Raw genomic sequence first — 13,282 nt, forward strand, 5'->3', positions numbered from 1 at the left:
CTGAAATTATTTGCAGCTTTTTAATTTGCATTTATTCATTCTTCTGGCGTGTCTGCTCAGGAGAACAGGACTTATTTTGCAGGGTGATTTGGGGAGAGGGTTGCAGCTCTGCAGAAGGGGCTGCAGGGGCCAGGCAGTGCGGTCCACTGCGGTTTCCCCGCCGCCGCATCACGTGCTCGCAGCAGGTACCAGGGTCTCGGGGACACCTACTCCTTTAAAGCATTATTGATTTACTCATATAACAATTCCAGCTTATAGCAGGGTTTTGTAGCCCTATCTACTTTTTCATTGCGGTTTATAGGAAATTAATCCCTTGGGCACATTGTGGGCTTTTATGGAGTGTGCCAGGTTTGTCACCCCTGCGGTGGCACAGCTCCTTGCTGGGGCTTTGCAGCTTGTACCTCCTGAAACACGTGGGTGCTTGCCTGTTTCAGCAGCTAGTACTCCTACTAGTTAAAGCTTCTAGCCTTTTTTTGAAGCCTGCTGATTACTTAATGTGCCTTAATTAATCTTGTGGGGGAGCTAGAGCTTTCAGCACTGTGGGATCTTTGCTGCAGAGTTGTCCCCTTGGGATGGATTAATCTGCTGATGCTTTTGGACTAAAAGCAGCGGAGGTTTGGGGTTTATTGGTTAAATGGGGCTTGTTGCAGAGTCTCCTGGGAGATGTGCTGAGACCTCGGTGGAGGATGCTGGCTCAGTTCGCGTTAGTCCTGGAGCGTTTCTGTAACTGCAATGGGATCTGGGATGCAAAACTTTCCCTGTGCTTGCCAGTGCCTCCTGGCAGCTGCCTCTGCCATGCACTCTCACACTTCGTAAAACGTTTTCACTGTAGTGATTTAAAGAAAAACCTTTTATTAAAAAAAAAAAAAAACCAGCCCCAAACATGATGTAAAACCTGGCAGTCCCCAGGCTCTGCTCCTGCCTGGCCAGCCTTCCCCTGCGTGACCCTGGCACCGCTCTGACTCCCACGGGGACCGTGGGGCCGAGGGGGATGGTTTGGACACCGCTTCAATAGACAGCAAAATTGAGGCCAGTCCCATGAATAAGGGCCATACCAAACCCCCGTGGCTGAACAGCACCTGGGCTCTGAAGATGTTGTCCTTTCCTTTTCCCAATCAAACGTGATGCTCAATTTTGCACTTTCATTTCCGCAGAAGCCAGCCTATTTATGAGAAAGCATAGCCTGTGCTTGGGGCAGCGTGTGTACTTACTGTACAGATAGACTTTTTGTTTCAAAAACACCTTTCAGAGCATAACCATATCCTGTTTTGCTGGTGCCGTGCTCCGCGCGCAGCCGGTGCGCGTCGCCACCGGCATCCATCCCGTTTCCCGTCACTCCAGGAGCTCTCGCATGCGGCAGCGCCGGCTCAGCCCCTTCTCGGGGTGCGTGGGTGGGAACCCGAGGGTGCCTTCCCCTGCTCCCCTTTTCCAGCAGCCGAATGCCAGTCTCCGAGTCGTGCCGTCCCCTGGCACGGGGTACACAGTGGCAGCGCTGGCCGGACCCTCCCCAAACCTGCCGTAGTTGAAGCCACCAAAAATCGGGAGCACTTGGAGCTGGGCACCAAAACACAAAGCAATTATTTTACAGTATAAGATAAAATTTTTTTAATGCTTATATTTTTCTCTTACATTACTTATATTTTATCTTATACTTTTTTACCTTATAAAAATTGGAAATTTTCAGTTCCTCTAAGCTTGTGCTTCATGACCTTGTAGGAGATCCTCCAAAACAGCTAAGCTCTTTCTGGTCTGCACTGACAGTCTAGAATAGAAATAATTCCTGAGAATAGGTTGCATGTCTGTCTTTTCTCTGCATGTGGCTGGTGATGTTTTGCTCGGTGATGACCCCGGAGGAGCTCGGGGAAGGGCACGCAGCGGGCAGGAGCGTGTTTGCAGAGGGGGAGCAGGCGCAGGACCCTGGCCCCGCTGCCCACGGGTGCGCTGGGCTCTCGCCCACAGCTCCCAGCATCAGCAGGGCTCGCACGCAGCCGGGGATGCAGCCGTGCTGCTTTCGCTGCGCCCGGGGCTGAAAAGTTCTGGATTTTCCTCCCTAGCCTTGGTGCCTGCCCTATCCGCCTACACCAGGGAAATTTTCTTTAAAAAACAAAAAAAATCCCCTGTTTAGAGGAGGAGGACTGAGTGATTGGTGTGGCAATTCCTGCTGGAAAGGACTTGCTGACTGCTGCAAGGTTAGAGGTTTTGACTATTTCTTGGAGGAGAGTTAACACGGTGTTGAATGCAGCTGCGGCATCGACGCACGAGTTCCCAAAACCCTTTCCCTTGTGCCATGAACAGGACCCTGCAGCGCAGGAGGGACTGACAGACATCCCAGGGTCTCTAAAATGGTGTGGTCCTGTTGAACACCAGTGACTTGGGCTTTGCAGGGTGTTGCTGGCTGAGCCCGTGGATCTAAAAAATTGGACTTGGGTCTGATGAAATCATGACTGTCTGGAAAAGTGCTTCCTGGCTCAGCTTGGTTTCAAGCAGCAATATTTGCTTTCTGTATGTTTAGATTGCACTCGGAGTTGAAGTTGTTGTGTTTGTTCCTTTGCCAGGGGCCGTGCTTTCCCCTCTCTTCGGCATGAGGTGGGTGGATGGAGAAGCAGCTCGTTGCCAGCAGTGGTGGCTATTAGCACTGTGCCAAAAATCATCAGAGTCTGAGTCTCGCTACTGGGTAGGTGGTGCTAGCTCTGCCGAGAGCTGAGGCTGAGTGGTTTTCCAGAGGCAAAGTCACTTTACTGGGGCTGGACTGGAAGCATGTGGTCACGGAGGGAGGAAAAAGGTATTTTTAGCGAAGAGAAAAGCAACCTTCCCTCCTTCCTTGCAGTGCCCTAGAAAGTGTTGTGCACAAGAGACGTCTAAATGGATATTCTTAAGTACTGCATAATTTTAGTGTAGTATGTGTGCAGGGGTGTATGTGTATATGGATGGACACATGTATATAAAAGCAACTAAGCAGTTCTAGTCAAAGCCAGTCATAAAGGATTAAGCCATATAGAATAATTAATTGCATGTGAAAAGCTCAGGATATGCGGACGTCGTCGGTGCCGGCGGAGGTCTGGCTGAGCTGCCCGCTTTGCTCTCCCTGCCGCTGCAGCATCTCACCCTTCCCGTGAGGGTGGTTCTGGAGCAGAACCTCCTGCCAGCACATCTTGCTGGAGAGGAAATCATCGCAGCCAAAATAGTCACCAGCGGCTTATCGGTCCAAGCTCTTGGGCTGGCTGAGGCCACCTGGCACACCGATCCCAGAGCATCGTGCCATGGATTTATCCATATGGAGAGCTGAAGGTGGTACGTGGGACCGCGAGTGCCCCGGGTAAGGGATGTGCTCTTGGTGCTATTGCCACTGGACATGCTCGCAAGAGCATGGCCAGGGTCTGGAATGACCTGGAAATTTCCCTTACCTGAAAATTAACAAGGCTAAAGCACCGCACTGGGGTTATTACTGGCTGATTTTGCCATGTGAATAAAAGGTTTAATGCCCACAGGTAATGGCTTTGAGAAAGAAATCCTGAAAAGTTCTTAATTTACCCTGCCCTTTCTTCCCCCACACATCAGCTCCCAGTCCCTTCCTCTCCCTTCTCTTCAACCTGAGCTTTTCCCTTGTAAGAAGTTAGCTCACACCTTGGCCTCGGCAAAGCAAATCCTCAACGCAGCAGCTCTTTATCTAAATCTTCTTGGGGACACTGTAGAGCCAGACATCCCCCAGCCTGCTCTGACCTGCTGCCCCCAATAATCCCCCCCAGCTCTTGCATCTCTGCACCAGGGACCAGCAGCATCCCTGTCTGTCCTCCCCCTCGATGCAGCATCCAGGTGGCAGAGCTCCTGCTGACCCTAAATCCCTGCAGTTTGGGTCCCAGTGCCCAGCCAGGGTGTTTGTAGTAGTGGAACTTGGTGGACTGTGATAAAACAGGAGGGTTGGCAGGCGTCTTGTGGCTTCTGAAGGGCAAAAAGCACCGGTCTGCACTGGGAAAGGATATTCCCTCAGGGTTTGGTTTGCATAAAACCCAGCAAAAATCCTTGCTATCCAGTGCATCTAACCCAGAAGGGGATTTTTCTGCTGTATTTCTAACGCAACCTGCGGTGCAGGCAAGCCCGAGGGGCGGCAGGGACAGCCTGAGTAAGGGTTGCTGTTGTGTTTTCACGTGACAGATTAGTGAGAGTTTTTGGTTTGCTTTCTCTTTCCTGGTTTTTTTTGGAAGGGGGAAGCTGCATTGCACAAACTTCAGAAAAGCTGTGCAATCTGAAAACAAGCTGGCAAAGTCCCAGTGGTAACTGAGGCTACTGGGAAACCTGGAGCTGGTGCTGCCAGTAAGGTCAGAGCCACAATACGGGCTTTGCAGTCAGTCAGCAGGACTTATAAATATCTAGCTGTGGTTATTGAGGGCTACCTGGATGTCCATCCCAGCTACTCAGGGTTATACCATTCCCGAAAGACACTTACAGGCTAAAACCACACTCCTGGTTAAGGTGCTGGTGGTGTGACTTGTCGTGTCTGTGGCAGCTGCCTGGAACTGGGTCTTGCCAGCCACGGCATCGGTGAGTTTTGCTTGGGTTTCCTGTTTTGCCTGTACACGTTGCTGGGTTTGTGCCAGTTTTTTTCAGCCCTGAAAGCTCTTTTTCTTTTTTTTCTTCTTTTTTTTTTTTTTCTTTCCTTCCCCCCTGCCCCCAAGCAAACAAGGAAAACGTGTCATTTTGTTAGGGTTGGGTTTTTTGGTTTTTGATTGAGGTTTTTTTGAGAGGAAGAGATCTGGGACAGAGCGAGCTGCAGGGCAGCGTGTTTTCTGCCCATCTCTGGCACACTAAGTACCAAAGCAAATCCCTCCAGGTTGTCTGGATCTCCCCTCATCTTTCTAAGAGTGGCCTTGGCAACGCAAGGGTAAACCACCGCCCTCTCCGTGCTTCCCAGAAATGCTGCATGGGTTGGAAATGTGCATCCAATCATCGGCAAAGCTGTTTTCTATCAAACCCCTCTGCCTATGTTTACTTATATAATTCCCCGAGGGTTTTTTGGCATTGCCATCATCAATGTGTTAGCCCACAAGGAGGAAACCTCGCAGCCCCCGTGCTGGCCACTGTGCAAGGGGCTGCGGTGGCAATGGGGCCTCTCGGAGCCCCAAACTGGGGTCCCCCCTCTGCAGATTTTACCGTTGCTCTGAGAGCAGACACGGTGCATAATGAGACTATTTACAAGCACTTAAAATAATACCCGTGATACTAAAATATGTGTTGAGATCATTTTATTTCCTCCCGAGTTTGAAGCTTTAAGGATGCACTTTGGTCAGTTTTGTAAACTTTTCTCGGTACCTAGTGAGGGCTGGGACCTTTTCTGTTTTTTAAAGCAAAACTGAGAGGCTTGGATAACATCTTAATCTGCAACCACAGGCTTTAGCAAAATGCCAAATAACACAAGACTCCTAATAACACAAGGCAAGGCCAAATACTAGTCCTCCCCTCTGCTGCTTGTGCCGGGTCTCTGTGAGTAAATGTGCCCTGGGACATGTCCTTCATCTTTCCTCTTTGCTTGTGGCATATCCAGTCACAGTCTGTCTTCCAAGTGTTCATCCCCTCATAATCAGTTGAGCATCCCGTAGCTCCCAGGAGCCAGGCAGACTCCTTGCTCAGCTCTGGGTACCTTTTTCAGAAGCGTGAGCTGAGCCCAGTTCATTTGAAAACTCCCTTTAACACTGATGTGGATATAGGTTAATACTTTTTGCTTGATATATGTTGGTAAAGTTACAGTCTTGCAGTCCGGATTAGGCTAGATTAGGTCCAGATGATTGATTTTTGCGATGGAAAGAGGTTCAGTTTACATGGAGATAACTAACTGTCCTGATCTAGAGCCTCACATGAGTGTGTCAGATGCTGTAAGTCACCATGGGCCACAGGTAGCTGTGGTTGGAGCTGAAACTCCCCTGGTGCTACCTGCCTGAGCCGTGCTGAGGCTGAGCCGCCTGCTTACACCTAAGGATTCAGAAGGACTTTCAAAAATGGCAAACATGTGGAAGCACTGAAACAACAGAAATGAGAGGGACCTGAACCCGGCTGCAGTTCAGCACAGGAGAAGTACGGGCATCGGTGACAGCTGTTTGGGGTATTTTAACAACATCATGATGGAGAACGCTGTAAGGCAAACAGTCCCCAGCAGCAACAACGGAACCAGCAAGTCTTTTTGCGTCAAAATGTCCCTTTAGGTCAGATCCTGGCATCTGTTGCGCACAAGGGTAGTTCAAGACTTATCTGGAGACCTAACGCAATCTTCACTCAAGCTATAAGAAGCGCGTACATGGACAGAAATGGCTTATGTTTCAAGAGATGGACTCCAGCAGAAGCTCGTCGGGTGGCATGGGGGGGATTTCCATGCTGTTTATTCGGCCGAAGAACTTGGGAAGAGACCAAAACTTAAAGCGCGGAAGATTTCTCCTCTTCATACGAATGTCGTGGCCGGTTTCGGTGATGGAGAGGCTGCTCCCGCGGCGCGTGAACCAAGCCCGCAGGGCAGCACAGCTGTGGTGCAGCAGCTGGTCCTGGAACTCGGAGGTCATGAAGTAGTAGAGGACCGGATCCAGGCAGCAGTTGAGGCTCGCCAGGCAGAGGGAGATGGGGTGGAAGCGGAGCGTGCTCCTGTGAACGGCACAGTCCTGGATGATGTTCTCTATCACCATCATGAAGAGTGGGAAGTTGATGTGGTAGGGGGTGAAGCAGATGAAGAAGACGGCCGCACACATCAAGACCATGCGCAAAGCCTTCTGCTTCTCGCCAGTGTTTTGCAGCTGCGTTGGACACTCCCGCAGCGACTGCCACATCTTCCAAGTGCAGCAGGCGATGATGCCGAAGGGGATGACAAACCCAAACAGCTCCGCTACCGTCACCAGCGCAATGGAGGCTCCTGGGCTCAGCTGCTTCACCCCCAGGTCCGAGAAGCACGTGTTTGTGCTGTTGGACAAGGCTGGGCTCCTCACTATGAGCAGGGGTAGGCACGCTGCCCCGACGAAGAGCCAGACGGCAGCGCTGATGGCTGCGTCGTACCGCTGCTTCCAGTCCTTGGCTTTGAAGGGATGGAGGAGGAAGAGGTACCGCTGGATGCTGATGCAGGTGAGGAAGCAAATGCTGGCGTACATGTTGAGATACTTCAAGTAGAAGCAAACCTGGCAAAGAAAACTTCCAAACGGCCACGTGTGGTTTATGTAGTAATACATCCGTAAGGGCAGCGAGAGGACGTGAGCCAGGTCGGCCACGGCCAGGTTGATCATGAAGATGACGGCTTTGCTCTTCTTGCTGATGAAGCGACACAAGACCCATAAGGCAGCGCTGTTTGCCAGGAGGCCGGGGATGAATATGATGGTGTACGTGGTTGCGTACAGGGTGGACTGGAAGGACATCTGGGGATCGGTACAGTTCCCGGAGGACACGTTGCTCTCCATCTCACCTGAGTCTCTTTGCTCATGGGGTGATTAAGGTGGGTGGAGGGTTTCTGTAGGGAGTAAGAACAGATGCTGTAAAGCCAAAAACTCGCCAGTATTTCCCCACATGGAGTAAATGCACTTCAGTACACAAGAGTAAGTTCTGTGTAAGTGTGCATACAGTGTGTGTGTGTGCAGGTGTATGTGCGAGATGGGGGGTGTGTGTGTTGGGAAAGGTGCAGAGCCAGACGCTGCTTACAGGCAGTGATCCCGGGCATCTTCCACGCAGCTCCTGTCAGATGTGCTCTGCAGGATTTCATACTCTGCCACCCGCTAAGGCGATGCCACAATTACAGTGACATTTCAGTTGAGCTCTGTAGCATTAATCTCTTTATTGCTAATGCCAGAGAGCTTCTTCAGCTCCCTGGGGTTTTTCAGAATCACTTTTGCATATAGTTTTCTGTCAAACTCCCATCAAATTGGTGCTCTCTGATATGTCTACAAGCAATTTCAGTGAGACTGTAAATAAATAGGGACTTTAAATGGATCTAGACACTGTCTTTTCGGATCTATGTAAAGATCCAATGTGAATCGTCAGTGAGGGCAATAATTAGCATCAGCAAACGATGGTGCTGGCAGGCAGCCGACCTGAGCAGAGGCCAGTGGGAGAGGTGCAGACAGATCTATCAGAGCTCTGGCTCCAGATTTAAGGCTGGATTTATAAACTAATAGCTGGCCGAACACATGCCAGTTGCTCTGCCGGTCCTGCTAACTCAATTCCGGCACTCATGGCACATTGTGCAGGCATCGTGTTATAGCAACAGAAATTATCCTCCAGCAACAGTTCAGGACATGAAAGAAGATGAATACATCTGTCTTTTAGTTAGAGTAGAAATCCTTTTTATCCATTTACCCATTTCACTTCAGCCAGCCAGCACTGAGGATATTAGTGGGTCATGGGGAGTTCACAGGTACCCGTGCAGCTCTTCGGAGGGGTGATGGATTTTGCCATTCGTGAGCAGAGCCCGTGAGGAAACAGTCTGTTCTTTCGGGAAGAGGCAATTCAGCAGCAGCAGGTTACAAACCAAGGGCCCATAGCATCATCTGCAACAAAACAGTGCAATTTTCCCCTTGGAAATGGAGCCTGTAGCTGCCTGCAAGGTGTCAGGCAGCCTGCTTTTCCCTTCCAGGAGACCAGAGCCTGATCTGGCAGAGCCCCGAGCACCTCTTGCTGTTACCACCGAGCCCTTCAACAGTGGTATTTAATTAAAAAGCAGCCAGTGGTGCTGTTTCCCACAGCCCTGAGCCTGGCGTTTGCCACAGGGATGGATTTCTAGAAGCTAATCGCTTGCAGCAGGGACTGGATTTCTGTGCAGATGCTGGCATTGCTTTGAGGCACAGGGTGAAGGCTCCTCTGCCCTGTTCTTCCTCACCTAGGCAGCTCTTCAGAGGGGTTGCCACGTTTTCAGATTCAGGAGGAAGGTTATATATTTATATACACATATATAGCGCATATATATACAGTTATATATATAAAATAGAGCCAGCAGCCTCTTGGCTGGCTGCCCACACCTCTGATGTGAGAAGGAAGGGTCAGTGCATTTCCCCCCATTTCTGTGCACGTGCAGCGCTTACACCCCGCTTTCTGAACTGAACCCTTGCCAAACTGTCTTTTCCCGTTTGCTTATTTCTCCAGGGTCTGGCTGCAAAAAAAAAGCAAGGCTGAAGTGAAACCCTGGCTGCAGGCAGGCTGCTGGGCTAGTGCACCTTTTGGCTGCTGACCGGGCTTGAGCCAGCAGCCCTGGGTTGGATGTTTCTGACTTCTCCACCAAGCTGGGACAAGGCAGGGGAATGGGGACGTCTGTCACGAGGGGACAGTGGGAGATGAAACCCTTTGGTCCCCGCAGCATCCCCGTGTGCACCTCACCTGCCTGAAAACCCACGAGGGGCTCGTGCTTGGCTGGTGCCCTTGGCACCGACTCTATTCAACCCTGGAAAAGCGGTGGCAGGACACCTTGTCCTCGCATCTCTGCAAAAAATGGGGAGAGAAAACTGCCAGGGAGCGTGGGGAATGCGGCTATTCCCAGCTCTTGTCACAGCCTTCCAGCGACAGCAGTGGCACTTGCTGCTCTGGGTTTGTGAAAAGGATTATAGAGTGCCCGGTATCCCTCTCCCGTCATCTCCTCCCTGCCACGCGTCTCAGCCCAAATCTTAAACCTTGTCCCTGCAGGCATGACTGTGGGGACCCTCCTTGCCAGTTTTCTCCACTTTTTGGCTTTCCCTAGGAGATTTCTCAGCGGGAAGGCCATATGTCACTCCTGGTACCTGACACTTTTGGTTTTGAGGTGACAGCGCTTGTCAGGGCACCTGGCAAGAAAGCAGCAGGGAGCTCCCTGCCGAGCCCCTGCTGGTCTGGGTTCAGGCCAGTGCTCATTCCCTACAACGCTTCCTGAAAGGGTCAAATTTTTTATTTATTATTGTCTTTCAGTTTTCGCCTTCCCTCCTGCCTGCGCCTTGCCCCAAGCCCCTCCAGCTCCCCCCATGTTTTGCTGCCGGTGTCAGGGCAGAGATGCTCCCGTGGGCTTTGTTCAGCGACTTTATAAAGCTTGTACGAAATACTCCCTGCCATTTCTTGATTGTTTTCCTATTTCATCCACGCATGGATTTATACATGGACGGGGGGGGGGGGGCGTGCTTTTTTTTAAGTGGCAAAGCCGACTTTTACCCAGTTGCATGCTTGAAATTACAGAGGGGTGACCAGTGTCACTGCCAAAGGAGTAAGACCACTGGTTGTGGATGTAATGCTGCAATTCATTAAACATCAAGTAACTTTGCAATTAATTAGGAGGTTAAGGCAGCTATTAAAACACCCGTGTTTCTTTTTCTGAGAATGTTAGCAGTATCTGTTCCTGGAGGCGTATGTGGCTGTCGTTATTGGAAATCGCCCGGCTACTCTGAATCACTGTGCACCCCACCCAGCCCTACATTGCTGCGGTATTGCATTTACTACTCCCAGATTCACTGGCAAACTCGCCCTCATCTTTTCCATGGGTTGGTTGGACAAACCAGGCTAAAGCTGCGCTCCAGGCGCTGCTGCGGAGAGCCCCCGGCTTCGGGAGCCCCGGAGCTGGGAGACTGGGGCAGAGCTGCCTCCCTTCAACCCTGCTCAAGCCTGGGATGCTGGCGGGAAAAGCAGTCTAGGAAAAAAAAAAAAAAAATTAAAAAAAAAAAAAATCAACTTTTGGCTTGAAGTAAGCTCCTGATTTGAAGTAGCAGGGGCTTTCTAGCACTTGTGTTTTAAGTAATAATTGTGGTGGTTTTATCTAGGCACTAATAGGAAACCTGTAAACAGAGCTGGTCAGTTATGGCAGCTTCTGCCAGTCACGGCAAAATTGAAGTATTTGGGGTAAAACAGGCTTTCCCCACGTACTGCCGCACACAGCAGCCTGCTCGGATGCACAGACCTCCGCTCAGCCGCCCCTCGGAGCTGAGCGAGACAGAAATATGTGGGCAAAGTCAGAAACTGCTGAGGATGTGCACCAGCTTCTGCCTGATAAAATCTCTTGAAGAACAACTAAAAAAAAAAAAGTGATAACATTGCTCAGAACTGTGATAGCTTCAATCTACTGAAGAAAACACGCAACAGAAATCAAGCTTACCTTCCTATGACTCCCATCCTTCGGGGGGGTGACATCCATGCTAGAGAGCAGGAGGAGTGAGCTTTCTGCTTTTATTTCCTACGGATTTTCGCAGCAATCCCAGTCCCAGCGACTCCTCGTTAAACTTCCACATGTTTTCGGAGAGCTGGAATCCTGCCGGCATCTGCAGCCCAGTACAGTGGCTGCAGAACAGGAAATCCTGTATTTTGTTTCTCTTCACCACACAAAACGTCTACAGCTAATGACGTTAAAACAACTGGGAAGGCGATGACGTCGTTAGATGCAACTGCCATGCAATTGAGACCTTGGATGCGGATTTCTTTCCTTCTTTCTGCACAGAAGTTGTGTTAGGTGACACTGTCCTTCAGTTGAGCTGCTTCTGCTTTTATCCACAGTCACTTGCTATTTGCTTGCTAAAAACTATAAAATACAGAAGCAAAACTCTTCCAATAAGTGCTTGCTAAAGGAAAACTGAAAACTGCCAGTGTAAGCTATTGGAAGGTAGTAATTTTCCTTCATTTTCTTGGGAGCTTGGTTAGCCTCAGACTATCAAGGCTATAGGCTAAAGCTAAGGGTTTGGACTTTATTTGTGAAATATGATGGTTTAAGGTGGAGATTTTCCCAAAATACTATTGTTTAAAAAAACCCATAATATGCATCGTTCCCAATTTCTTTTTTTTTTTTTCTTTTTGCCTTCTTTAATTCCTTTTGTATATATATATATATACACACACATATATATAATTTTTTGTTCTTTTACTGCTTGCTAAGCATGACCTTCTTCTTTCTGAACTGCTGAAAACTGGCAGGCATATATTGTAGTGTAACTTATTATGAGCTGCCTCATTTCCAGCTGAACAGTTTTACTTGATATACAGCGTCACATCTTATGGCCCCAGGGCTTGCGAAGATAATATGGCTGTTGGCATCTTTCCCTTTCCTACTGTAGGTAATGTATAAATAGAACTATTGTTGCTCTACTCATCTATTTTCTGTAATTGGTCCTATGACCCTGCCATATTAACAGAAACATAACTGTGGAAGAGAAATGAAAGAAGGAAGTTATTATAACCTTTAATTGTAGAGTAAGTCACCAGCTCAGGGTCTGGATCAAGTGTGCATCCTTCCCCACAGCAGCTGAGCCCACCGGCTGGGCAATTGCCAGGGTTTCTCCGTGCTGGCAGCGATGCTGACCACGGGACCTGAGTGCACCCCGTGCCGTGAAGTGGTGCTTCACCACGGTAGTGTAGAGAATGGAGAAGAGGATCGTTGACCTGAAGTGTCCTGTGGTCAGTGGAGACACAGTTACTCAAATCTGTTAGTCAACATCCTCCTGAAGGCAAAGGCAAGACCAGTTTATATACAGTTTATATACCAGCCTTTAAAGACATATCTATGGGCTTCTTCATTACTACTTGCTTATCCATCACGTAAATGTAGCCTGCTAGCAAATAAGTGCCTGTGAAGCCCCATGCTTCTCATCTCAGCTGAGAGCAAAGTGATTTGGAAGGTGAGAGCTGCTTATCATTCCAGGTTTTCTTCTTGTGCAACTTTTTCAGCAGCCGATGCTGATCCTTGGAAGAAAGAATAGTGCTCATGTACTTGCAAAACATTCACAAATTTGCAGAAGGAAGGCTGGTGCTGCGCCCCATCCCTCTCCAGAGAGTAAAGGTTTATCCCAAAGTGAAGTGGCTGTTTTATCAGGATATCCTCCCTAGGACATCCTACTTCTGTGTCCACAGCACATACCCAGCGCCCTATCCAGCCATCTCTGAGCCTTATTTTTAGGTACGTGTTTATAGCAGGGCTGCTGGGGAAGGAGAGGTCAGGGGATGTCAGACCATAGCGAGGGTCAGACTCGCACCTTGGGGTTCATAACCATGTCGAGTCCTTCCTCTGCTCATTGGCATCTTGGAACACTTTTGCAGAAGATCACAACCCTCCTGGTCATGAAAGGCTGTCGGATTTACAAGCCTCAAGCCTCTTCCTTTAACGTACATTAATCAACCTCTCCATTCTTCTTTCAATGGCATGCATATTTTTGTTTAGCATTTCTGCTCTTCTGGCTTGTTACGGCTACTAAACGTGCATTTTACTCTATGCAATGTTATACTTTCAAAGGCAGATGACACAAAGGAATTTTTAAATAACTGTGAGACTTTATCTAAGGCCTCCAGATAAAGGTTGCCTTCACCTTTAGCCTGGTATCCTGTGGGCAGA

The 13,282-nt window shown here is 49.4% G+C and overlaps 1 protein-coding gene across 2 annotated transcripts; it reads right to left on the reverse strand.

The window, feature by feature from the left end:
• Positions 1–5,223: 5,223 nt before the first annotated feature.
• On the reverse strand, positions 5,224–11,603 carry LOC128154067 (putative P2Y purinoceptor 10). Of its 2 annotated transcripts, XM_052814131.1 has the most exons (3): positions 11,063–11,603; positions 8,317–8,507; positions 5,224–7,474 (listed from the first exon to the last, which is right to left on the reverse strand). In XM_052814131.1, exon 3 carries the CDS (start codon positions 7,422–7,424, stop codon positions 6,309–6,311), a length of 1,116 nt encoding a protein of 371 aa, XP_052670091.1. In that variant the 5' UTR covers positions 7,425–7,474; positions 8,317–8,507; positions 11,063–11,603; the 3' UTR covers positions 5,224–6,308. The 2 variants fall into 2 exon arrangements, with proteins under 2 accessions (XP_052670091.1, XP_052670092.1); XM_052814132.1 differs by lacking the exon at positions 8,317–8,507.
• Between the last annotated feature and the right edge of the window lie 1,679 nt (positions 11,604–13,282).

Source organism: Harpia harpyja, chromosome 18 (assembly GCF_026419915.1).
Source record: "Harpia harpyja isolate bHarHar1 chromosome 18, bHarHar1 primary haplotype, whole genome shotgun sequence".
Classification (NCBI taxonomy): domain Eukaryota; kingdom Metazoa; phylum Chordata; class Aves; order Accipitriformes; family Accipitridae; genus Harpia; species Harpia harpyja.

What these genes read in the sequence shown, in the direction of transcription:
- LOC128154067 (XM_052814132.1), bottom strand. Translation starts at nt 7,424, where the DNA reads ATGGAGAGCAACGTGTCCTCCGGGAACTGTACCGATCCCCAGATGTCC.